The sequence below is a fragment of the Hemiscyllium ocellatum genome, chromosome 12 (genome assembly GCF_020745735.1).
Source record: "Hemiscyllium ocellatum isolate sHemOce1 chromosome 12, sHemOce1.pat.X.cur, whole genome shotgun sequence".
Classification (NCBI taxonomy): domain Eukaryota; kingdom Metazoa; phylum Chordata; class Chondrichthyes; order Orectolobiformes; family Hemiscylliidae; genus Hemiscyllium; species Hemiscyllium ocellatum.
Window position 1 is genome coordinate 93,192,404 of NC_083412.1, and position 26,444 is coordinate 93,218,847.

At 41.7% G+C, this 26,444-nt stretch overlaps 1 protein-coding gene across 2 annotated transcripts in view; it reads right to left on the reverse strand.

Annotated features, from left to right (window-relative positions):
• cxadr (CXADR Ig-like cell adhesion molecule) overlaps positions 1-26,444 on the reverse strand; it is a 100,854-nt gene that overhangs the window by 32,125 nt on the left and 42,285 nt on the right. For both annotated transcript variants that reach the window (XM_060833847.1, XM_060833846.1), the window contains exons 2-4: positions 8,024-8,190; positions 6,934-7,138; positions 1,109-1,261 (exon numbers count right to left, since the gene is read on the reverse strand). In XM_060833847.1, the coding sequence (XP_060689830.1) occupies positions 1,109-1,261; positions 6,934-7,138; positions 8,024-8,190 (525 nt within the window). The remainder of the gene's footprint in view (positions 1-1,108; positions 1,262-6,933; positions 7,139-8,023; positions 8,191-26,444) is intronic.

The following is a 26,444-nucleotide window of genomic DNA, read 5'->3' on the forward strand; positions in this document are numbered from 1 at the left end:
CTGAGCATCAGTGGTGGAGGGAGTCGATGTTTGTGGATGTGGCTCCAATCAAGTGGGCTGCTTTGTCCTGGACGGTGTTAAGCTTTGAGTGTTGTTGGGACTGCACCCACCCAGGCAAGTGGGAGTATTATTTAGACTTAGTGTGGAAACAGGCCCTTCGGCCCAACAAGTCCACACCGACCCGCCGAAGCGCAACCCACCCATACCCCTACATTTACCCCTTACCTAACACTACGGGCAATTTAGCTTGGCCAATTCACCTGACCCGCACATCTTTGTGACTGTGGGAGGAAACCGGAGCACCCGGAGGAAACCCACGCAGACACGGGGAGAACGTGCAAACTCCACACAGTCAGTCGCCTCCTGAACATGTCGCCTCCTGTGTATTCCATCACACTCCTGAATTTTGCTTTGTCAATGGGGGGGGGGGGGGGGGGGGGGGGGGGGGCAGGCTTTGGGCAGTCAGGTGGTGAGTTATTCCATGCAGTATAAGAACTAGGAGCAGGATTAGGCTGCCTGGCCCTTCGAGCCTGCTCTGCCATTCAATAAGATCATGGCTGATCTTTTCATGGCCTCAGCTCCACTTACCTGCCCTCTCACCATAATTCTTAATTCATAATAAAAAAAATCACTACCTTAACTTTAAAGGCATTCAATGAGGAAGCCTCAACTACTTCACTGTGTTTACGTGGTGAATCCTGTTGAGTTTCTGGTCAACACTAACCCCCAGGATGTGAATAGTGAGGGATTCAGTGTTGGTAGCACCATTGATTGTCGAAGGGCAGTGGTTAGATTGTCACTTATTAGTGATGGTCATAGTCTGGTATTTACTTGACAAAGCTTGAGGGACAGCCTTTGACTCGGCCCTCTTCAGTCTTCCAGGCGCAATAATGAGAGTTGCTAGCTTTCATGCCAAGTTTATGACTTTCTTCAGGGTGATAACTTTGATGCCCTTGATATCCAGGTGATGATTTGATTCCTCAACCATCACAGAGCCTGAGAGCACAATGTAAACACAGACAGCATTCCACATGTCATCATCATGCCCTCCACAGCCTTCACAAATACTCTACATAATCCCAAAGAGCTCAGTATAAAATGTACTGACCTGCAACTGCAGAAGGAGGCATCAGATTTGATGGGCTCTGTCTGGTCCAGGTGTATTTGATAGGGGGCGTTCCTTCACTTGAACATTTCAACAATGCATCTTTTCCAACCTCATGAGCTCCATCCACGTAACATTTTGTATTGCTTGGTCTCACTACAGCACAAACATGAAGCACAAAGAATTCAAAGTTCTGAAGGGCAGGGATAAACTGAAATCCAATCTGAGCTAGGAATCACCACCACCTCCAGCAACAGACTCCTCATGTTCATGTTAGGAAGTGAGTGATCACAGTTACAAATTGTTGAATTGCCAGTTGAGGTAAGTAATTTTCTGATAGCTTGGTGAGAAGCAGCAGTTTTGATTTGATACCTTCATTAATTAGATAAACAAAGCATACTGGTCTTGTTAACAAAATATTGACGTTAGTTCAACGCATATCAGGCCACCACAATTCTCATAATTGTTTCCATGCTAGAACTTTGGAAGGCTAATTACAGCTGCAATGAGCTGTACAGTAAACACTAGGAAAATTCAGTTTTTAAAGGGATCCCAATATCTAACACTCATTTGTAAAAAGAGGAAGATGAATTGACAAGGTATTTTAGATACATTTCATAGAGAAGGTGGCAACCGTGTAGGGGAACTCAGGCAGTGAAAAGAGTCAACAGGAGGTAGGATGGGTGTTTGAGATTGTGCACTAGAGAGAGAGGGAGAAAAAAACACGTGAGAGAGCAAAGCATGAGAGAGCACACAAGCATGAGAGAGAGCGTGAGCAAGCATTATATGGAGTGGTATTTGCGATTTGGGGACTGTGGAAGAGATGGATTGTTTAGCTGAACAGTGAGACATTTGATATAAATCTCCACCATCACCATCCTCAGCCAGATTGGAAGACACTGTGTGACAATCGTTTGACATGGTTATTCTGTCTTTGGGTTTTCTTTCAGGTTTTGTAAATACAGAAGTTCTGATGTGCTGGGTGTGGATGGATTTTAAGGTCAATGTGATTATACCTAATGGATATTGCTTTCAAATTTAATAAAACCCTTGTACAATGAAAGGGAGTGGCCAGTTCTCCCAGCTCAGCTTTTCTCTAGTTTGTTTTGATTTTAGCAGTCTGGCTGTTCAGATTTGCTGATCAAAGAAACAGCTCCATGCTGATCCTTTCCCTCTCTCGGACATCTCTCCTGTAAGAAGCTGTGTCTGATTTTACCTTTTTGCCAAATGGGTGTTTATGGGAATGTTGCAAGCATTTGGAATGGTATCATTAAGGTGCGATAGAGTTGATTGGGTTTTTTTTAAAACAGTTGAGTTACTCTATATTATGTTCTCTTTTGTTTGTGTTTCATTCAGTAATATTGAAAATAAATTCTGTTTTGTTTAAAATGAAGTGGTGGGACCATCTACATCACTCCTGGAATATCTACCGTTACACCTGCTTAAAACAACAAGCAAAGTTAGTGCCCAGCCTAGTAATGTGAAATGTTTTGAGGGGATCTGGCCTGGTCCATAACAACACACAGGTTGCCATTTTTATGTGGATGAATATTGAGGCAAGTGGGCATTCCACTCTGATTTTTGTTTTAAATATACCAGGTAATAGTGAGAGCCCAATTAGAAATCTGTTGCCATTTTCTCAGCAGGTATATTGGTCTTGAGGTTTGGAAAGGTCAGTCATGAAAAGGAGGTGGAACCTGTTGATTATATAAAGTGAGTGCCTTTAAGCACTTCCTGTTTGTCCCCAGGAGCGGGACCATTCCTTATTGGCGTTCCGTGAATGAAGCATCCAGCTTTTTCCAGTCTCCTCCAATCCCTCCCAATCCTCTGTAGCCTCACATTCCCACTTTCCTCCATTTGCAACATTCCCAGTTTACACACAGCCTACTCCTTCACCAAAATCTTTTGACTCTTCCCAAGACGCTTTTACCTCCTTGCTACATTTTTTTCTTTTGTAGGTCCATTGTCCTGACTTCCCAACCTCAGCTATATCCTGAGGTGCGGAATCCCAACCTTTAAGGTGAGGAGCCAATAAACATTCTCCAATCGTTGGGATAAAGATCTGTGACCAAATCATGAGGGCTTTTATGGTGCTGTAGTAGTGTCCCTAACTGGAGGCCTGGGTTCAAATCCTACCTGCTCCAAAAGTATGTAATAACATCTCTGAAACAGGTTGACTAAAACAAACCAACGAACAAAGCCGAATAATAGTCCAACAGTACAGCATAGACCAGGATATACTGGGGGATTGGAAGAAAGGGATTCATGGGACTTCAGTATGCAAACAGATTGGATTAATCGAAGTGGCAAGGGATAGCCTTGAGGGACAATATATTCAATGTGTTAGATTACTTGGAGCAATAATATTGAAGAGAAAACCAGGGAGTAGGCTGTTCTGGATTTGATATTATGTATGAGGTGGAATTAATGAATAATCTCATAATAAAGGATCCTCTAGGGAAGAGTGATCATAGCATGCTAGGATTACAAATCAGTTTGAGGTTGAGAAAGTAGAGTCCCACACTAACATTCTGGAGTTAAACAAAGGTAATCATGTAGGCATAAGGGCAGACTTAGCCCAAGTGGGGCTAAATTGGGGCAGCATGTTGGCTCAGTTTTTAGCACTGCTATTTCATAGCGCCAGGGACCCAGGTTCGATTCCAGCATTGGGCGACTGTCTGCGTGGAGTTTGCATATTCTCCGGGTGCTCTGGTTTCCTCCCACAATCCAAAGATGCGGAGGTCAGGTGAACTGGCCATCCTAAATTGCCCAGAGTGTTAGGTTCATTAGTCAGAGGGAAATGGGTCTGGGGGAGTTACTCTTCAGAGGATCGGTGTGGACGTGTTGGGCCGAAAGGCCTGTTTCCACACTGTAGGGAATCCAATCTAATCAACTGGATTATACAGGAAGATTTTAAAAGGTAGAACTATTCAGAGATGTTTAAAGAGATGTTCAATTCCTTCTAATTAAAATATAATCCAGAAAAGGATTATATTCCCAGCAAGAGGGCTAGGAAACATCCAGGGCTAAGTAATGGATATAAAGTTAACATAAAGGCAAAAACCAAGGCAAATCATTGCTAATAGCAGGATGGAAGACTGGATACTTTTAAAGATCAACTAAGGGATGCTTCAAAAAAAGTAATAACAAGAGCAACTGTAAATTATAAAAAAAGAGTATAGCCAAAACTTATAAAAGAAAGTAAAAGGGAAGCAAATTAGTTAAAGCTAATGATCGTCCCCAGAAGAGGGGATTAGGAGGGGCTAATAGTCGGGAAACAGAAATGGTAAAGAATATTTTGCCTCAGTTTCCATGGTGGAGGACAGTAGTACCATTCCCATGGTAAGAGCGATCGCAAAGGTTACAGAAAATTAGGGGCTTAAAACAATCATTACAAGAGGAAAAACACTAAGCGAACCACTGAGACTGAAAGCAGGTAAATCCTCAGGGCCCGAAGGCCTATATTTGAGGGTCTTAAAAGGAAGTAGCACCAGAGATAATTAATAAATTTGTTATAATATTCCAAAGTTCCTTCAAATCTGAAATGTTCTGGTGGATAGGAAAAATGCTATTATTATGGGGGTGGCGCATGGCTCAGTGGTTAGCATTGTTGCCTTACAGCGCCAGGGGCCCGGATTTGATTCCAACTGTCTGTGTGGAATTTGCACATCCTCCCCGTGTCTGCGTGGGTTTCCTCTGGGTGCTCCAGTTTCCTCCCACAGTCAAAGATGTGCAGGCTAGGTGAATTGGCCGTACTAAATTATCCCATAGTGTTCAATGATGTGTCAGTCAGGTGCATTTGTCAGAGGAATGGATCTGGGTGGGATACTCTTTGGAGGGTCAGTATGGACTTGTTGGGCCAAAAGGCCTGTTTCCACACTGTAGAGATTCTATATTCTATTCAAAAAGGAATTGGACAGATAATAGGAAACTGGAAAACAGCTAGTTTAATGCATTTTTGGGAAACTGTTAGAACCTATAGAGACAAGCTTTTTCCCAGGGTGGATGATTCAATAACGAGAGGTCACGGTTTCAAGGTGAGAGGTGGAAAGTTTAAGGGGATACACACAGCAAGTACTTCAGACAGAGAGTGATGGGCATCTAGAACGTGTTGCTAGCAGAGGTGGTAGAGGCAGGCACCGTAGATTAATTTAAGACGCGTCTGGACAGATGCACGAGTAGGTGGGGAGCAGAGAGATACAGATGCTTAGGAATTGAGCAACAGGTTTAGACAGTACATTTGGATTGGCTCAGGCTTGAAGGGCTGAAGGGCCTGTCCTGGGCTGTAAATTGTCTTTGTTCTTTCTTTGTTCTTTGTTCTATTATTAATAAAACATTAACAGGACATTTTGAAAGTCAAAACACAGCTCTATCAGAATCATTATGGTTTTGATGAAAGATAAATAGTGTTTGACTTATTGTTTTTTTTAAAGATGTAACTAGCAAAGTGGATAATGGGAATTTATTCATTTGATAAAATATATAAACAAAATAGTTGTACACAAGATCACATGGGGTTTTGGGTAAACTTAACTTGGATAGGGCTGGCTAACCAACAGGAAGTAGGGGGTTCGGATAAATGAGTCTTTTTCTACTTGGCAAAACATAACTAATGGTGTGCCACAGGCTTTGGTCTTCAGAACCTGAACTAATTAAAACCTAAATTAATTACTCAGATGCAGGAATAGTAGCATTATTGCCAAATTTGCCAATGATCCCAAAACAGGTGGTTAAGTAGGTTGAAGTAAAGAAATTAAAAATTTACAAGTGGAGCGGATTAGTTTCAGTGAAAAGGCCAAACTTTGGCAGATGGTACTTTAAATAGATAAGTATGAGTCAAAAAATGTGGTGCTGGAAAAGCACAGCAGGCCAGTCAACGTTTTAAGCGTAAGCTCTTCATCAGGAATGTTGGGGAGCAGGGGGCAAGGGAGCCGAGAGAAAAATGCAGTGTGTGCGCGTGTGCGTGGGGGGGGGGGACTGGAGGGGCAATGGTGATAGATTGGAGTGGAGGTGGAGGGGATAGCTGGGTTATAAACAATTTATTATGTAAAATAGAGAGAAATGTCAGAGTTCTAAAGGTGCAGAGAGATCTGTGTACCCTGTTGCATGAATTTACAGGTACAACAGGTAATAAGGAAGGCCAATGGAAATTTGCCATGTATTGCAAAAGGAACATAATATAAATGTGGGGAAGTGTTGATGTAACTGTGCAAGGCATTACTGACACCACACCTGGAGTATTGCGCGTAATTTTTGTCCCCTTTCTTGAGAAGGTATATAGTTGTATTGGAGGATATTCAGAGGAGGTTCACTAGATTGATTCCAGAGATGAGGGTTTTGATTATATGAAGAGAGATTGAACAGTTTGGGCCTATACTCTTTGGAATTCAGTAGAACAACAACATGAGATATAATTGAGGTATATAACATGCTAAAGTGAACTGACAAAATAGATGTGGAGGGATATTTCCCCTTGTGGCTCAATCTAGAACGAGAGGTTACAGCTTTAGGAATAAGGGTGGCAGATTTAAAACAGAGATGAGGAGGAATTAATTCTCTCAAAAGAATGAGATGAGGAGAGTGAATCTGTGGAATTCACTCCCCAGAGTGTGGTGGCCAATGGACATGGAGTAGATTTGAGGAGGAGGAGGAAGGCAGGCAGATTTTTAACTGGCAATGGGTTAAAGAGTTATGGAGAGGGGGCAGAAAAGTGAGGTTAAGATCAGCCACAATGAAATTGAATTGTGGAGCAGGCTCGAAGGGCTGAATGGCCTACTCCTGCTCCCGGTTCTTATAAATCCATTTCCAGCCAAAGACAGCTTCCTTACTCAAAACATCCAGCGTGATTGATATGGTCTTTGAACCAGGAGACTTCTTCACTTTGCAATGGTATCTTCCGGAATCGCTGAGTCTCAACCTGGTGATGTTGATGGAAGCATCACCATTTTTGGGATCTGGTGAACTGAAGTGCACACGACCTTTCATGTCTTCAAGGCGTGTCTCATAAGTCCTGTCCCCTGAATAGTCAATAACCTGTTGATTAGGAAACAGTTTAATGAGTAAGCAGCCGAGTTAGGTCAGGTAGACAGACAGTAAGTTCACTAACACTGGTAGAATAGTATCTGAGCAGAAATACAGTGCCATCATTTCACCTCCAGAAGGCACACTGGGGTACTTTTCAGCATTAGGTAAGGACTTGATTACCTAAAGGTAATAGATGACCAGAGAGCATACAGGGATTGTGGTGTTAAGCTGATGAAAAACAGGAAAAGTAGAACATTTGCCTCTTGAAGCTTGCTAAACTAATCTTAAAGACTTGCTTAATATTCTCTATCAATTTCATTCTCCCACACAATCCCCATCTGCCTGAATTCCCTCCAGAATCTGTCAATATTGGTCTTGAATATACTCAATGACAGTATCCATAGCTTTCTGTGATATAAAATTCCAGAATAATGGAAGTCCTCCACATTTCAGCTCATCACTGCTCAGACCTTGACTTGGAGACTGTGATCTAATGTTCTGGGGAAACAGCTTCAGCTGTGTCAGGTCCTTTCAGAATCTAGTGTTTTAATGAGAGAGAGAGACAGAGAGAGACAGAGAGAGAGAGAGAGAGAGAGAGAGAGAGACAGACAGACAGAGAGAGAGAGCACGAGAGTGAGAGCAAGATAAAGCATGTGCTCAGAAAGGGATGTGCCACGCAAAAGTAGCATGACAAAGAGTACAGAAATAAGCAAGCGCAGTCAGATGGGGGCAATTCTGACATTCTTTCTCTCAAAATGAGCTGAACTCAGGGTTTCTGGATCTGTTGACAGATTGTCCACTGGTCTAAATAATTGACCAATCACTGCACCTTAACCTTTAACATTTACGCCTCTATATAGATTTAGCTGGTTGAATCTCAGGCTCGATACTCACAATGATTGGTGAATCCGCTGGATCATTGGGCGTTTTTGACCACTCGATATCCAGTGGGCCGATGTCTGCTTTGTCGAGCTCAAACCTGCACTCCAACATCACGTTGTCTCCATCTCCGACCTCTTTACGGTTTTGAGTTGGGAGAATAGTTAACCCCTGTGACCATCCTGCAGCGAAAGAAAAAGTTGACATCAATATTTTGCTGTGTATCCAACTACATCCAAGAGACAGGGACCAGAGTGTGGCTTGCACAGCAGCATTTATCTATTCTATATGTTCAGAAGTCACGTGACACCAGATGAAGTCAGATGAAGGAGCAATGCTCCGAAAGCTTGTGATTTCAAACGAACTTGTCATATCATTACCCGGTGATGTGTGACATCTGACTTTGTCCACCCCAGTCCAACATCAGCACCTCCACTTCTATTCTATACATGAACTCAGAGCACCACAGCACTCCTGACAATGTGTACAGGATATGAGCAGGTAGGGAAAGAGTTACATTTTGAGTTTCGTGAAACAAAAAAGTTCAGCTAAGCATGACTCAGATCAGATAAGAACTTGCAGTAAACAATGAGGTGCTGGAGGCAAAGGTAGTGAATTAATGAGGGGAAAAGGCATTCATTATATACAGCCATTTAACAAGAAGAAGCATTCAGTATGTAAAGTCAGTTAACAAGGTGAAAATAATTTATTATGTGAAGCCAGTTAACAAGGTTAAGAACATTTATTGCGTAACAGCAGATGGATCAATCTTTACTATCAACACTTGCTGATTGTAATGGTCACCCAATGAATATGTATGTTGCTTTATCTGGATGCCCCTCCTTGTAAGCGAATATATAATTCACTAAGAAATTGCTGTTCGAGAAAAGATGAAGAACTCATGTCTTTGTGCACATGGGCAATCATTCTCTCTTCCCCCAGGCCTGGAATAAAAGATGAAGGAGGTCAAACTATTCTGTGTCTCTAAGCATTTTGCTTTGACTGAGGGGGGGAAAACGGGACGACACTCTTTGGCACACTTCCACCTTCTCCACTCTTAGTCATGCCCCTGCCTTCTGCACGTTTCATTATGCAGTCTAGAGATGCCTGAATCTGGTGTGAAACTGTCTTGCAGGTTTTGTTAACATTTCAATTACAAAATATCGGCACATTGCAAAACTTCTTTACTCCTGTTTATTCCAGTTTTAGCTTCATGTAGCTTGAGGTTCTGTTTATTTTGCTCTAAATCCACATTGTGACAAGATGTGCCTTGAAGACATTTGTTCTGTTTCTTTGAAAACAAATGCTGTAAACCAGGCAAAGAGCTGTCTGCTCTCTGCACAGCAGGGTAGATGGCTTAGGATTCTTTTTAAAAAAGTAGACAAAAGAAGCATGATTGAGAGAGAGAGTCAGGCTCACACACACCCAGGGTCTCCAGGTTTTATTATCCAGTCTCCAGTGAAACTGGGATTTTGGAGGAAGGCACATCTCTTACTGATGCATTCATGTTTGAGTGTTCCTTTCATTTTAAATTTGGTGAGGGCTTATAGGATGCTCCTGCATTCAAAAAGTTAACTAAGTATTTTGAGAGTTTCATTTAAGCCAACTTTTATAAACTATTGTCTGTATTTTCACTGTAGTGTAGGAAGAAAGTGTATTTTAATAAAAACCTAATATACTGACCAATCATAAAGCAAGTGTATGATAGAACATAGAACATTACAGCGCAGTACAGGCCCTTCAGCCCTCAATGTTGCGCCGACCTGTCATACCAACCTGAAGCCCATCTAACCTACACTATTCCATGTACGTCCATATGCTTGTCCAATGACGACTTAAATGTACTTAAAGTTGGCGAATCTACTATTGTTGCAGGCAGAGCATTCCATATCCTCACTACTGTCTGAGTATAGAAACTACCTCTGACACCTGTCCTATATCTGTCACCCCTCAATTTAAAGCTATGTCCCCTCGTGCTCGCCGTCACCATACTTGGAAAAAGGCTCTCCCTGTCCACCCTATCTAACCCTCTGATTATCTTATATGTCTCTATTAAGTCACCTCTCAACCTTCTTCTCTCTAGCAAAAACAACTTCAAGTCCCTCAGCCTTTCCTCATAAGACCTTCCATCCATACCAGGCAACATCCCAGTAAATCTCCTTTGCACCCTTTTCAAAGCTTCCACATCCTTCTTATAATGCAGTGACCAGAACTGTACAATACTCTAAGAGTGGCTGCACCAGAGTTTTGTACAGCTGCAGCATAACCTCATAGTTCCGGAACTCGATCCCTCTATTAATAAAAGATAAAACACTGGATGCCTTCTTAACAACCTGTCAACCTGGGTGGCAACTTTCAAGGATCTGTGCACATGGACACCGAGATCTCTCTGCTCATCTACACTACCAAGAATCTTACCATTAGCCCAGTACTTTGCATTCCGGTTACTCCGACCAAAGTGAATCACCTCACACTTGTCCGCATTAAACTCCATTTGCCACCCCTCAGCCCAGCTCTGCAGCTTATCTATGTCTCTCTGTAACTTACTACATCCTTTGTCACTATCCACAACTCCACCGACCTCAGTGTCGTCTGTAAATTTACTAACCCACCCTGCTATGCCCTCTTCCAGGTCGTTTATAAAAATGACGAACAGCAGTGGACCCAATACCAACCCTTGCTGTACACCACTAGTAACTGGACTCCAGGATGAACATTTCCCATCAACCACCACCCTCTGTCTTCTTTCAGCAAACCAATTACTGATCTAAACTGTTATATCTCCCACAATCCCATTCCTCTGCATTTTGTACAATACCCTACTGTGGGGAACCTTATCAAACACCTTGCTGAAATCCATATACACGCCAACCACTGGTTTACTCTCATCTACCTGTTTGGTCACTTTGTCAAAAAACTCAATAAGATTCATTAGACACGATCTACCCTTCACAAAACCATGCTGACTGTCCCTAATCAAATTATTCTTTTCTAGATGATTATAAATCATATCTCATATAACCTCTACCAACACTTTACCAACAACTGAAGTAAGGCTCACTGTCTATAATTACCAGGATTGTCTCTACTCCCCTTCTTGAACAGGGGAACCACATTTGCTATCCTCCAGTCTTCTGGCACTATTTCTGTAAACAATAACGATTTAAAGATCAATGCCATAGGCTCGGCAATCTCCTCCCTGGCTTCCTAGAGGATCCTAGGTTAAATCCCATCTGGCCCAGGGGACTTATCTATTTTCACACTCTGCAGGATTTCTAATACCTCTTCTTTGTGAACCTCAATCACACCTAGTCTAGTAGCCTGTATCTCAATAATCTCCTCGACAACATTGTCGTTTTCTAGAGTGAATACTGTTGAAAAGTATTCATTTAGTGCTTCCCCTATCTCCTCTGACTCCACACACAACTTCCCATTACTATCCTTGATTGGCCCTAATCTTACTCTCGTCATTCTTTTAATCCTTAAATACCTATAGAAAGCCTTAGGGTTTACTCTGATCCTATCCACCAACAACTTCTCATGTCTCCTCCTGCCTCTTCTGAGCTCTCTCTTTAGGTCTTTCCTGGCAACCTTGTAACCCTCAAGTGCCCTAACTGAGCCTTCACACCTCATCCTAACATAAGCCTTCTTCTTCCTCTTGACCAGAGATTCCACTTCCTTCGTAAACCATGGCTCCCACGCTGTACAGCTTCCTCCCTGCCTGACAGGTACATACTTATTTACTTCACACTGTAGCTTTTCCTTGAATAAGCTCCACATTTCTAATGAGCCTATCCCCTGCAGTCTCCTTCTCCATTCTATGCTTCCTAAATCATGCCTAATCGCATCATAATTGCCTTTCCCCCAGCTGTAACTCTTGCCCAGTTGTATACACCTATCCCTTTCTATCACTAAAGTAAACATAATAGAATTGTGATTGCTATCACCAAAATGCTCACCTACTTCCAAGTCTAACACCTGGCCAGGCTCATTACCCATTACCAAATCTAAAGTGGCCTCGTCCCTTGTTGGCCTGTCTACATACTGTGTCAGGAAGCCCTCCTGCACACACTGGACAAAAACTGACCTATCTATAGTACTCATACTATAGTGTTCCTTGTCAATATTTGGAAAGTTGAAGTCCCCCATGACAACTGCCCTGCCTCTCCCACTCCTATCGAGAATCATCTTTGCTATCTTTTCCTCTACATCTCTGGAACTATTCAGAAGCCTATAGAAAACTCCCAATAGGGTGACCTCTCCTTTCCTGTTTCTAACCTCAGCCCATACTATCTCCGTTGACGAGTCCCCAAACATCTTTTCTGCAACTGTAATACTATCCTTGACCAACAATGGCACACCTCCCCCCTTTTTTACTATCTTCTCTGTTCTTACTTAAACATCTAAATCCTAGAACCTGCAACAACCATTCCTGTCCCTGCTCTATCCATGTCTCCAAAATGGCCACAACATCGAAGTCCCAGGTACCAACCCATGCTGAAAGTTCACCCTCCTTATTCCGGATGCTCCTGGCATTGAAGTAGACATACTTCAAACCAACTTCTTGCCTTGCCTTGATCTCCTTGTTGTATTCTGAGGGGAAAGTGAGGACTGCAGATGCTGGAGATCAGAGCTGAAAAATGTATTGCTGGAAAAGCGCAGGTCAGGCAGCATCCAAGGAGCAGGAGAATCGATGTTTCGGGCATAAGAAGGGCTTATGCCCGAAACATCGATTCTCCTGTTCCTTGGATGCTGCCTGACCTGCTGCGCTTTTCCAGCAACACATTTTTCAGCTATATTTTGAGGGGGTTTGGTCTGGCCCAAGACAAACTGAGACTCCTCTCAGGATCAAAATCTCTAATTTCAGTTTGGGTTTAGGGTTATTGGACCCAAAGACTGAGAGGTGAATGTTTTCAGGTGTTGCATTCGGTTGGTTTAAATCGGTGTGCCTTGTATCATAATGGCACTTGCAGAGGCTAAGAGTTTCCTGGGTTTGGAAGAAGTCACTTGGAGTAGTTTCCATAAGATGAATAAGACTAAGCTTGTAAATTGATCATAGAATCCTAACAGTGTAGAAACAGGCCATTTGGCCCAAGTAGTCCATACCAACCCTCCAATGCGCATCCAACCCAGACTCATCAACTCCACCCTAATCCGTAACCTGATATTTCCAATGGCTAATCCACCTAACCTGCACCTAACCTGGATGCTACGGGGCAATTTAGCATGGCCAATCCATCAAATTTCTGGACTGTGGGAGGAAACTGGAGCATCTGGAGGAAACCCATGCAGACACGGGGAGAACATGCAAACATGAGAACGGTCGCCAGAGGCTGGAACGGAACCCGAGTCTCTGGCGCTGTGAGGCAGCAGTGTTAATCACTGAGTCACCGTGGAATGGACAAGCAGAAGTTGGAGGAAAGGGAAGCAATTGCAGCAATAACTGTGCATTTACAAATACCAGAAATGCAATTGGAATATTTGGAAATGGCTAAAGTTGAATTGCTAATTAATTACAAGCAAAATGAAAAGAATAGCTATAGCTGTAGAAAGGGAGAGCGCAAGAGATTTTGAACTTGGAAGTCACAACTGAAAATGAAAGTCAACTTAAAAAGTGCAGGCAGGGATGAAAGGTAGGAATAGTGATGAGGGCAGTGATGGACAGCAATTCCATCATAGACAAAAGCCTGGTAGGAATCTGTCTGAACATGTCCAAGCATTGCTCCAGAAAAGAAGGACATAGAAGTCTTGGTCATTTCATTTGAGCAAGTTACTAAACAAGTGGAATGGCCATGTGGGTTATTTTCATTCAAACAAAGTTGATAGATAGGGCGAGTGGGGTGTTTGCATCCCAATCAGAGGAGGTATCTGGGGAGTATGAGGTGGTGAAAAATGCCATCTTAAGTGCATATGAGCTGGTGCCAGGAGCCTACATAGATTTCAGGAATCTAAGGAGGAAACCTGATCAAACACACATCGAGTCTGAAAGGATCAAACAAAGTAACTTTGCTAGGAGGATAAGGGCATTGAAAATAGACCAAAAATATGACACTCGTGGAGAGAAGGCTATTTTGGGGGAGTTCAAAAATTCATTTCTTGAAATGGTGGGATCTCATGTGTCAGAGCAGAGGAGGTACCAAGATTAGCAGCAGAAATGACAGATTATCAGTTGATTCATAAATCCACTTTTGGCTTCCCACATCGATTTCAATCCGTGAGGAATAGAAATTGGGGAAAAGAAAAATCTGCAGGTGTTAAGGGAAAAGGAGATCTCACTGAAGATAACAAAGATAGTTTACCACAGGGTGAAAAGGAAACCCATGAGAGGAAAAGAAAAGTAAAAAAGCTCAGGTGTTTTCACTGCAATAAAAGTAGGCCACATGAAGTCGCAGCGATGTCGGTTTAGGAAAAGCACTGGGAAGCCAGATTTGGGAAAACAGGGAAAGCCTGTGAATTTTGTTGAAGTGGTAAAGGAAAGCACGGTCTAAGCTTAAAAAAAAAGCTGCAAAACAATATACAGCCTGGTTAGGGGTTGGTCGAGAGAAAGTGCTAGATCTTTCTCAAGAATTTACCAGTTTTGAGGGCCACTGGACCCGAAACATTAATTCTGATTTCTCTTCTTGGTGCCAGCAGACCTGCCGAGCTTTTCCAGCAACTTCTGTTTTTGTTTACTCATGCATGCCGGGGCGGGGAAAGAAAATAAAATTTTAAATCTTTAATGGTGACAGAGGAGGAGATTAATTTTTAAAAAGGAATATTTCCAGAAAAGGTGGTAGTATGTGAGAAAACTGGTGTTCTGCGATATAAAGTGAGGTTGGAGTGTCTAATATAAAGTGTTGAATTGGTGGTAAGTATATTGAGAAATTCTCAGTTCTGGAAATAGTTTCTCCTTGGTATCAAAGATGGCAGTGGTACGTGCTACAGTGGTTGAAAAGCCAGTGGAAAATCAGACAGCTGAAGCATTATGGAAAGTATATCTTGGGAATTTTCCTGACTGTGTCATAACAAGGTGACAAAGCCACAGGTCAAAACAGTAGGAGAAATCAGGAAGCAAAGAAAAGGAAGTTGAAATTCAATTATTGGAAATTACATTTAATCAAATGCGTGGGGAGAGAAACAACAATAGATGGAAGACAAAAATGAATGTTTTTTACTTCCGAGAAGCTAGGTGAATTACAACAGAAAGTTGAAAAACTAAAGCAGTTGTATCAAAAAGCACACACAGAAGAAGGATATGTCCCAGAATGTTACTGTCTTAAAAATGAAGTCTTAATGAGGAAATGGAGACTATTACATATTCAGGTGGATGAGAAATGCACAGATGTTCAACAAGCTGCATTACCGGTGAGTTACAGAAAGGAGGTATTGCAGGTAGCAATAAGTTACCTGGAGCAGGTCATTTGAGAGTAAGGAAAACTCAAGCCAAAATACAAAAATATGCTTTTTTTGTGTCTGAGCTGCATAAAGATATGGTTACATTTTGCCAGACACATCATTCATGTCAGGTAATTGGAAAACCTCAGGCGTATAAAACCAGCTCCTTTAATACCTATTCCCACGTTTGAGGAACCTTTTACAAGAGACTTAATTGATTGTTTTGGGGAGGGGTAATACGCAAAGAGTGGGAATCAGTATTTGTTGACCATAATGGATGTGTCTACTAGAGTTCCAGAGGCCATTACAATATCATGGCTACATGGATTGCAGAAAGGTTACTCTTTTTTTTAACTAGATACAGATTACCCACATAAATCTGATCAAGGATGAAAAGTTATTCAAGGAGATTATGCATAGTTTAGGGAAAAAACAATTCAAATCCACTGCGCTCCATCCAGAATCACAGGGAGCATCAGAATGGTGACATCAAACTTTAAAGACCACGTCAAGGGGTTATAGTCAAGACAATCCAAAGGATTGAGATAAAAGAATTCTATTTTTATGTTTTTCTACATTAGGGATGCACCTAATGAATCAACTAATTCACTCCATTTAAATTAGGTTTTGAGAATGAGGTAAAATGACCACTGGAATTAGTTATGGTGAAATTGGTGAGGCAGAGTTCAGAACCTACATATTTGCACTATGTATCAAATTTTAGGGAGAGATTAAATAGAATAGGTGAGTTGGTCAGGCAGCATTTAAAAGTAGCACAGAATGTGATGAAATAGGAAGCAGGTAAGAGTTCAAAAATTTGCAATTTTGCTACTGGTAACCAAGTGTTAGTGTTGCTCCCAGTGTTAGGTGCATCTTTAAAGGCAAGGTTTAGTAGGCCTTTATCAAATCAAAAAGAAATTGAGTTAGGTGAATTATTTATTAAGAATGGAAATAAATCTCAGCATGTGTCATGTGAATATGCTCAAAAGGTATTTTGACAGAGAGGAGAATGTGTTACTAATTTCAACACTGAGTGAGGAACAAAGTTCAGATGTTTCTAAACTGGACCTTCTTCAAATTAAGTTAGGTAACGAGGGAAGATCTCAAAAATTGGTATAAAATTATTGAGTTGAGTTATGTTCCAGAGGAAAATCAGTGACCTGAAACAGTTATTGCAATCAGATGGAGAGATATGTGGGAATAAACTGGGATGTACTAACCTAATGTAGATATCGGAAATGCTGTTCCAATCAAGCAACATCGTTATAGGCTTCACCCTCTAAAATTTACAGTGGTTCAAAAAGAGATTGAAATTATTCTCGGGGATGACATGATTGAAGTGAGTTGCAGTGAATGGAAGTCAACCATTATAATGATGCCAAAATCAGATGGCACCAAATACTACCCAATGATTATGTGTGGACTATTACAAAGTCAATGCAGTTACAAAGTCTGATTCATATTCTATTCCACATTTGGAAGACTAAATTGAGAAGCAAGGACAAGCAACTTACATCTCTATTTTGGACTTACTCAGAAGATACTGGCCAGTACTTTTAGCTGAAAGAGCAAAGGATATTTAGGTTTTCATGACACCAAATGGACTTTACCAGTTACGTCATGCCACTTGGTAAGAAGAATGTGCCAATCACATTTCAAAGACTAACCAATAAGGCCATTTCAGCATTATCCAATTATGTAGATTAGATTGGATTACTTACAGTGTGGAAACAGGCCCTTCGGCCCAACAAGTCCACACCGACCCACCGAAGCGCAACCCACCCATACCCCTACATTTACCCCTTACCTAACACTACGGGCAATTTAGCATGGCCAATTCACCTGACCCGCACATCTTTGGACTGTGGGAGGAAACCGGAGCACCCGGAGGAAACCTACGGGGAGAACGTGCAAACTCCACACAGTCAGTCGCCTGAGGCAGGAATTGAATCTGGGTCTCTGGTGCTGTGAGGCAGCAGTGCTAACCACTGTGCCACCGTACTGCCTACCATGTAGCATATATTGATTAAAAATCACCTGACTGTCTAACATGGAAGGAACATTTGTAGCATCTATTGGAATCTCAGCAGAGAGAGACAAGTGAAAAAAGGACAGTGTTTTACAATAATGCTTATTTAATTCATTGTGAAGGATGAGATTTCTGAATACTTGGAAGCCTATGGTAAAATTGGGCAAAGTCAGCATGGTTTCATCAAGGGAGGTCATGTCTGACAAATGTGTTAGAATTCTTTGAAGAAGTAACGAGCAGGTTAGACCAAGGAGAACCAATGGATGTTATCTACCTGGACTTCAAGAAGGCCTTTGACAAGGTGCCGCACAGGACGCTACTGAGTAAGGTAAGGGCCCATGGCGTCAGAGGCAAGGTGCTAGCATGAATAGAAGCCTGGCTGTCTGGCAGAAGAGAGTGGGGATAAAAGGGTCCTTTCTCAGGGTGGCAGTCAGTGACAAGTGGTGTTTCACAAGGCTCAGTGTTAGGGCCACAACTTGTCACTTTATACATTAACAATCTAGATGAAGGAACTGAGAACATTCTGGATAAATTTGCAGATGACATAAAGATAGATAGAGGGACAGGTAGCACTGAGGAGGTGGGGAGGCTGTGAAAAGATATAGACAGGTTAGGAGAGTGGGCAAAGAAGTGGCAGATGTTGTATAACATAGGAAAGTGTGAGGTCATGCACTTTGATAGGAAGAATAGAGGCATGGACTATTTTATTAATGGAAGAAAATTCAGAAGTCTGAAGTACAAAGAGACTTGGGAGTTCTAGTCCAGGATTCTCTCAAGGTAAACTTGCAGGTTGAGTCAGTAGTTATGAAGACAAATGCAATGATTGCATTTATTTTGAGAGGACTTGAATTATAAAAGCAGGGGTATACTTCTGAGGCTCTATAAAACTCTGGTCAGACCACATTTGAAATATTGTGTGTTGATTTGGGCCCCATACCTCAGGAAGGATGTACTGGCACTGGAGCGTGCTCAGAGGAGGTTCACGAGAATGGTCCCAGGAATGAAAAGCTTAACACATGAGGAATGTTTGAGGACTCTAGGTTTATACTCGATGTAGTTTAGAAAGAGGAGGGAGGATCTAATTGAAACGTACAGAATACTGAATGGGCTGAACAGAGTAGATGTCAGGGAGATGTTTTCATTGGTAGGAAAGGCTAGGGCCCAAGGGCACAGCCTTAGAGTGAAGGGAAGACCTTTTAGAAAGGAGATAAGGAGAAACTTCCTGAACCAGAGAGTGGTGAAACTATGGAATTCATTGCTACAGAAGGCTCTGTAGAGGCCAGGTCATTGAGTACATTTAAGACGGAGATAGAAAGCTCCCTGATTGTCAAGGGGATCAAGAGTTACGGGGAAAAAGTGGGAGAATGGGGTCAAGGAACTTATCAGCCATGATTGAATGATGGAACAGACTTGATGGGCCGAATGGCCTAATTTCTGTTCCTATATCTGATGATTTTATGAATCACTTGGAGGGGAATTTGCAGGCGGTATTCCCATGTATCTGCTGTCTTAATCCTTCCAGATGAGATTTGTCATTGATTTGGAAGATGTTGTGTAAGGATCTTTGGTGAATTTCTACAGTGCATCTTGTAGATAGTACAGTGCTGCTACTGAGCATCAGTGGTGGAGGGAATTGATATTTGTGGATGGGACGTCAATCAGTGGGCTCCTTTGTCCTGGATCGTGCCAAGCTTCTTGAGTGTTGTCAGAGCTGCACCCATCCGAGGAATTACGTTAAAAGATAAAAATGTGCAGGTAAGCAGCATGTGATGAGTTAAAGTTAATATCTGCGCCACTTTAAGGGAGGAGAAAGAAAATACTGAAGTCTGCAGGATTAGCAAAGCAACAACAGCCAAACTGTTCGATTATTCAAAACAAGGGGAGTGGAATTTAAATCACCAGAGATAGATTCAATTTAAAGATACAAAAACAATTCCCACCGTATTTCAGTTGATTACTTTACTAGAAAGATATCTTCTGTTCCTGGTATAATTCATTGGTCTTACATTGTATAGAACCTCTCTCAATCCCTAATTTACATTACACAGTGACAACACAGCTCTAACAACTATTGCACATTATTTGCATGCAGTAAACAGTAATTCAATAAGAGTCAGATTATGCGTTTTATGGATGTTGTTTAAGGGATAAGGTTTAGACAAAATAGTGAGAATAAGTCCCTTTGGATTTTATGTCCACTCAAGGCTGGTGAGAGCTTCATTTTATGGTCTCTTCTCAAGAGATGGTATCGCTGATGAAGAGTTCACCAGAATAATAAATTACGCTCAGCCACTGTTTCATCCTTTCAGGGTCAGGTCTTTGTGTAATCCTAATTGAGTAGGGGTTTTCACTCACAAAGCATGACATGACTGAAGATCACTACTGAGAGCAAGGATTGACCCTCCTCTCATGTTATGTCCCAAACAAAATGGCCGACATACAAATTATGGGTTATTTTGGGCACCACGCTTCAGGAAAAACAAATGCAAAAATGCCTTTAACACAGGTTGAGAGAAGGTTTAACAGACTGGATGATGTCAAAAGATAGGAGGGTTTTCATTGGAACAGAAAGGTTAAATATTCGCCTAATCTTTCACGAAGATGAAAAGGTTCTAAGGAGAGAAATAAAATCTATACTTAGTCCAAAAGGACAATAATTAGAGGTCATAGATTGAAAAACCATCAGCAAGAGGTCTGGAAGGTAACTGAGGAGAGTGGTCAGGATCCAGAATATTCTACTTGCAAAAGATGACGGAAGTAGATTCCATCAATAAAAGAGAGGGGAACGAGGAACTAAAGTGTTATGCAAATAAAGTGGAAGCATGGGACCAAATGCTACTGAGCTTGCAAAACAGAAGTACAATCAATAGAATGCCTCCCACAATGGAAGTTTCTAAAATTCCTACTTCTTGGAATCAGACAACAAAGGCCCTTCATCCTATGGAGTCTCTACCACCCAAAAATACATGAAATCTATCCCAGCCCCACTTTCCAGCACGAGACTTGAATGCTATGTCACTTCAAGTGCATATCCAAGTTCTTTTTAAAGGTTGCGAGGTTTCATGCCTCAATTATCCTGGTAGATATTGCATTCGAGACGCCCACCACACCCGGGTGAAGAGGTTTCTTTCCTCAGGTCCCCTCTAAACCTCTTTCCTTTCAACATTTTTTTTAAAAAGGTACTGACTTGTTATTGACCCTTCAACTAAGGGAAACAGCTGCTTTCTGTCCACCCTGTCCATGTCAGTCAGTCTTAATTAAGGTCCCCCCTCAACCTTCTCAGCTCCAAAATGAGAACAAACCAAGTTCATCCAGCCTCCTCTCACAGCTGAGGTGCTCTACACTGCTAACATCCTGGGTGAATCTCCTCTGCACATACTCTAGTGCAATCACATCCTTCCTTGGTCACCAAAGCAGCACACAGCTGTGGAGAAACTGAGGATGAAGGGCTTATGCCCAAAATGTCGATTCGCCTGCTCCTCCGATGCTGCCTGACCTGCTGTGCTTTTCCAGCACCACACTCTCGACTCTGCACACAGCTGTGGCCTGACCAAAGTCTGGTACAGCTCCAACACAGTCCCCCTGCTCTTATAATCTATGCCTCGATTGATTAGGGCAAATATCCCTCATGTCTTCTTAACTATCCTATTGCCCAGTCCTGCTGCTTTCAGGAATCCATGCACAAGCACCTCAAATCCCACTCTTCCTGACAAATGTAGGGTGTTGCTTTTTCACTGCATTGAGAACTGTGCTAGCAATAACTGCCTGGACAGTGATAGCATACAAAGGAGGATACCAACCAGTCAGTAGACCCAGACCAAGCTTCACTTGAAGTCAATAATGGCAAATCCTAATGATTCTACTTCTGGGCTTTTGGAGCTGCTCATGACCTACATCTTGCAAGCTAAATGTCAACTGCACATGAACATACCTAAATGGCAACAATTTCCAACATGCAAAAATAAAAAGGAATCCTGATAAAGAAGCAAGAAGGAGGAGTCAACTAACTTCTCATTTCACTTTGTCCATATGCTTTGCAACTGTTATAACACACTTTACTCAGATGCTGTTCCAGATTACTGAGTGTTAAAAACACTTCAAAATTTTTAGAAGGAACAGGTTAAAAAAACCAGGAAAAGGAGCCAAACATTGGCAGACTCTAGAAGGCATCACTCTCAGTAAGTCAACTCAGAAGCTATCCAAGAAGTGAAGTTGCCAGGGATACCATAAGGAATGGGAGAAGTTGATCCACGCCAATTCAATAAGGATTCAAACACCAAGGGTGCCAAGATATAAAAGAAACAAAGTTTGGAAAGCCGTCTCTCGTACAGTCACCCAGGGAATAAGTACCCGGGGGAACGTAGAGAAGCAAGCATTAGAAAATGAAACCCGTCCCTGGTAAGTATGAAAATGAATGAGTTACGGGAAGTTATGTTTTTCTCAATTCAGACAGGATGTCCAAACTCTTGAAACATATTGTCCTCTCAGTTGCCACTGAATGATTTGGCAGGGGACAGCAGCTCTTGTGCTGACATTACTCCACTGGTGGTACCAGTAACAGGTTTCAGGATTTTAACCTTTTGACTGTTTTGGCATTAAGACATGGCTTTGGGTCCTTTGTCTCCCTGCATTCTCAAACGCTATTTACTCTTGCTGTGATCTCTGCCATTGGTAAAAATGGATGCGTTAAATCGTAGAGTAATACTTGGTTTGATAGACTACAACATTTATTTTTTGAAACGTGGTTAACATTGTGATCAGTCACTGAACATATTCACGAGGCCATACCTTTCACTAAAGAACAGAATTGTTTTATGCAACAGAATAGGTAAAGAGCTTTTTATGACAAATTTGGAAAGATCTCATCATAAAAAAAAAGAAAAAAATTTTAACCCTTTCTTTCCAGCGTTATCCTTTGCATATACTCATTCCTCTCTTCACTTTAAAATTTCTTACTAAACTGACGAGGTCATAAGCGTTTTCTTTTGGTTATTTTCTGCCCATTCACCAAATGGAATTTGCTCTGTCACTATCTCTCCCTGAAAGACAAAGCCACTAGGCTCACTCTCTGCCTTTTCTCACTAAACTCTCTAGGCAACTCAAGGCTTTGACATTTTTATTTAAAAACATGCTGAGCAGCGCATCTGTTGATCTGGACCTTACCTTCATCGACCAGTTTCTAGACCTGACGCGTCCTTATGCAGATCACAAAATCTCAAATCAACAACATGCAGCAATTTTTAAATTGGATTCCTTGTCAAATCATTTGGCTGAAGTCTTGGACTGTTTTTAGCTCACTGTTTCAAATGACTTTTGATCCTCTAATGGGCTGAGAAGTGGCAGATAGAGTTTAATTTAGATAAATGCGGGGTGCTGCATTTTGGGAAAGCAAATCTTAGCAGGACTTTCTACACTTAATGGTAATGTCCTAGGGAGTGATGCTGAACAAAGAGACCTTGGAGTGCAGGTTCATAGCTCCTTGACAGTGGAGTCGCAGGTAGATAGGATAGCGAAGGTATATAGTGTGCTTTTCTTTATTGGTCAGAGTACAGAGTACAGGAGTTGGGAAGTTATGTTGCGGCTGTACAGGATATTGGTTAGGCCAGTGTTGAAATATTGCATGTAATTCTGGTTTCCTTCCTACTGGAAAGATGTTGTGAAACCTGAAAGGGTTCAGAAAAGATTTGAGATTTTGGGAGGGGTTGAATAGTCTAGGGCTATTTTCTCTGGAGTGTCAGAGGCTGAGGGGTGACCTTATGGAGGTTTCTAAAATCATGAGGGACATGGATAGGATAAATAGACAAAATCTTTTCCCTGGGGAGGAGGTGTCCAGAACTAGAGAGCATAGGTTTAGGGTGACGGGGCAAGATATAAAAGAGACCTAAGGGGTAACTTTTCCACACAGAGGTTGGTGCGTGTATGGAATGAGCTGCCAGAAGAAGTGGTGGAGGCTAGTACAATTGCAACATTTAAAAGGTATCTGGATGGGTATAGGAATAGCAAGGGTTTGGAGGGATATGGGCCGGGTGCTGACATGTGGGACTGGATTGAGTTGGGATATCTGGTTGACATGGACAAGTTGGGCTGATGGTCTGTTTCCATGCTGTACATCTGTATGTATGTATGTAAAACAGATCAGGTCTTCACAGTACTGAAAACCAGAAAAGAATTTCCAAATAACAATAATATATTATGAACTTTCATCACATAAAAGACCAGCCTCTACAATTAGCATTAAGAGATGCTGTTATCCCAATGTCAGAATTAAAGATCTACAAGAAAATAACTATCAATTTAAATGCAGGGAGTAAGTGAGAAAATGATGTTCAAATGTCTGCAATCCACACTAAACAAAAACTAATGGGGTAACATTAGAAGTGAACAGTGGAATTGGAAACAACAAACATTTTGAAAATAAGTGTAAGGGATTTACATGGTTTGACATCTGCAGTATTTTGTTTTCAATTTTCAACCTCACTTTAAAATTCACCTAAGATTTCACCCCATCATTATTGTTATGATCAAATTCCTTCCATTATGACAACAACAGTTCAGAAAGAAGGTTACAAACTGATAGGAAGCCACTGCATTTATCAAATCTTTGACACAAGTGTCCAAACATTCTTTCCAGTCTTGGGAAGTTTTCTTTAATCGAGTGCTGGTTTAATTTTTTGTTGCAGAACACAGCTTCCAGACAGCAGTTTCTAGAACCATGTTTCACTCCACAGCTTTTTCTCCCCCCAACCCTGTACATTCAGCTTCTCAATTTCAGTCCAGTCAGTCTCTAGTTTGCCTGGCCACTTACCTCTCTGCCCTCAAGCCTCTAGTTTCGAAACATCTTTCCACAACTTGCCCTAACCCATTCCAGCTTCCCCTCCTCAGAGTTTTTTGTTCATCTTCTCATCACTAAAAGTTTGCTAGTTCTTCTCTTTTCAGTCAGACCTACTGTGCATTTCAGATTAACAGCTTTTTCCACTTCCACACTTTTCTGATCACCAATAAGTTGAAGAACGTGGATTTCTTTGTACCCTGAAAGGCTAAAGCAGAAGAAAGGATGCCACCGCCTTTCAGATGAGAGATGACCATATATTGGATGGTCTTCCTTGTCAGAACCTTATTACTGGCTGTGAGAGACTGAACAGGCGATGAATGTGGCGTTGCAAATGTGCATAGGAGCTTAGGAGATTCTCACATAATATGGTACCATCTCTCTCACGCACGGCATACAAGTCAGACGGCTTTAACAGTCGACAAATATGTTGACATTATGATAAGCCGAAGTCCAGTCCATTGCCTTGACTGATGTAAAACAAACTTTGGCACTATTTTGAAAAGAAGCAGGTGAGTTCCTCCAGTACTTGGGCTAATATTCACCCCTCAACCTCCATAATTAAAAACAAAAGGTAGTTGTCCATTCAAATTGGCTCCTGGAGTTCCCAGGTTATACCAGTGAGTACAATCTAATTCAAGTGAATGGCCATAAAGCAACCTGGCATTTCTAGAGGCTATAACAAGCCATACAACAGGTTCTTTATTCTCCTTCCATATGACTCGCTACAGCCCACATCAAGGGACCAATAGCAAGACAGATTAAGGCTGAGATCTTCACAACTGCTGTGTGTTCAATTTTCACATTTGAGAACCCACTTATCCAGGAGTTGCTAAGAAAATAAGCTGAAAACAAGATTTATTCTACTTTCTTTGAAACAATACACTTACATAGCTTATACTTACTTGCTCGGAGATGGATTAATAATGTGATCAATAGTAACACCAGGTCTCATCAAATTTCAATAATAATGAATGGGTACTGCATCTCTCTAGAAATCTCCTTACAATACCATGTGAGCAGCTTGGCAGCACGTGTATATTTTTGAGTTTAGCTAACCAGAAATGATGGAGGAGGCCACTTAGTGTCTGAAAGATATTTGTCTAATTAACCTGTTCAGAGATGGTATTACACTTTAACCCAGCCTCCAGGCTCAGAGTTAGGGAAAACTACCACCTGATGAAGGAGCGGCACTCCAAAAGCTATTGCTTCCAAATAAACCTGTTGGACTATAATCTGGCATTGCATTATTTTTAACTTTTAACAGTTTCTTGTTAGCACATCTCTATTCACCCAATGCTGCTTTCCTCAGTTACTGTCTCTTCCTGAACAATTGTCATAGCAGACCTGAGGAGCCAAATTACCACCTCCTGTCCCTAACTCATAGATAACCAGTTTCAGGGTCTAAGTTGGGGCTCTCGTGGCTTAGTGGTGGAGCTGTCAGTTCTGAAGAAGGGTCACTGAACCTGAAACGCTGACTTCACTCTCTCTTCACAGATGCTGACAGACCTGCTGAGTTTCCTGTTTTTCTTTAAAATAATTCTCATCCTGTCATTCAATTTTTTTTGTGTAATATAATTGTGCTCTTCGATTAAAAGTACATTTGTAACTTGTCAATACATTCAGGGACTGGCCATGTAAATAAATAAGCAAAACTAAATGTTATGGTCAATCAAGTCAGATTCCTCTAGAACCTAACTTATACTGCATTACCATCAGCTGAGAATCTAACAGCGGTTGCTCACCCAAGTAACAAGACTCTTTCAGAGTGGCGTTTTATACATGCAACCTACGGTGTCAAATACAGCAAACCCATTGTTTAACCATCTCCCTAACGTTCTCTGAAGGATTGGGAAGTGCTCTCACGGGGACGTTCAGTTGCTTGGTTACTGCCCATTACGCCAGCACAGAGCTTAACTCTGACCAAGAAACGCAAACAATACGGATTGCTGATCAAAATGGAATTTAAACCAACTCAAAATTTTCCTTTCAGCTCGGAATATCCTTTGGGATATTTGGGCGACAGGGGATTTCCCTCAAATATTTCAACCCTGAGCCAGTACATTGCTTATAAACCCTGGATGATGAATGTGAAAAACATACAGCACACAGATGGTTTACCTTACTCCCCTGAGTCTTGAAACAAAATCCATTCCCCTTTTATCAAGTACACAAGTACTCCTTCTACCGTCTCGGCCTCTAGT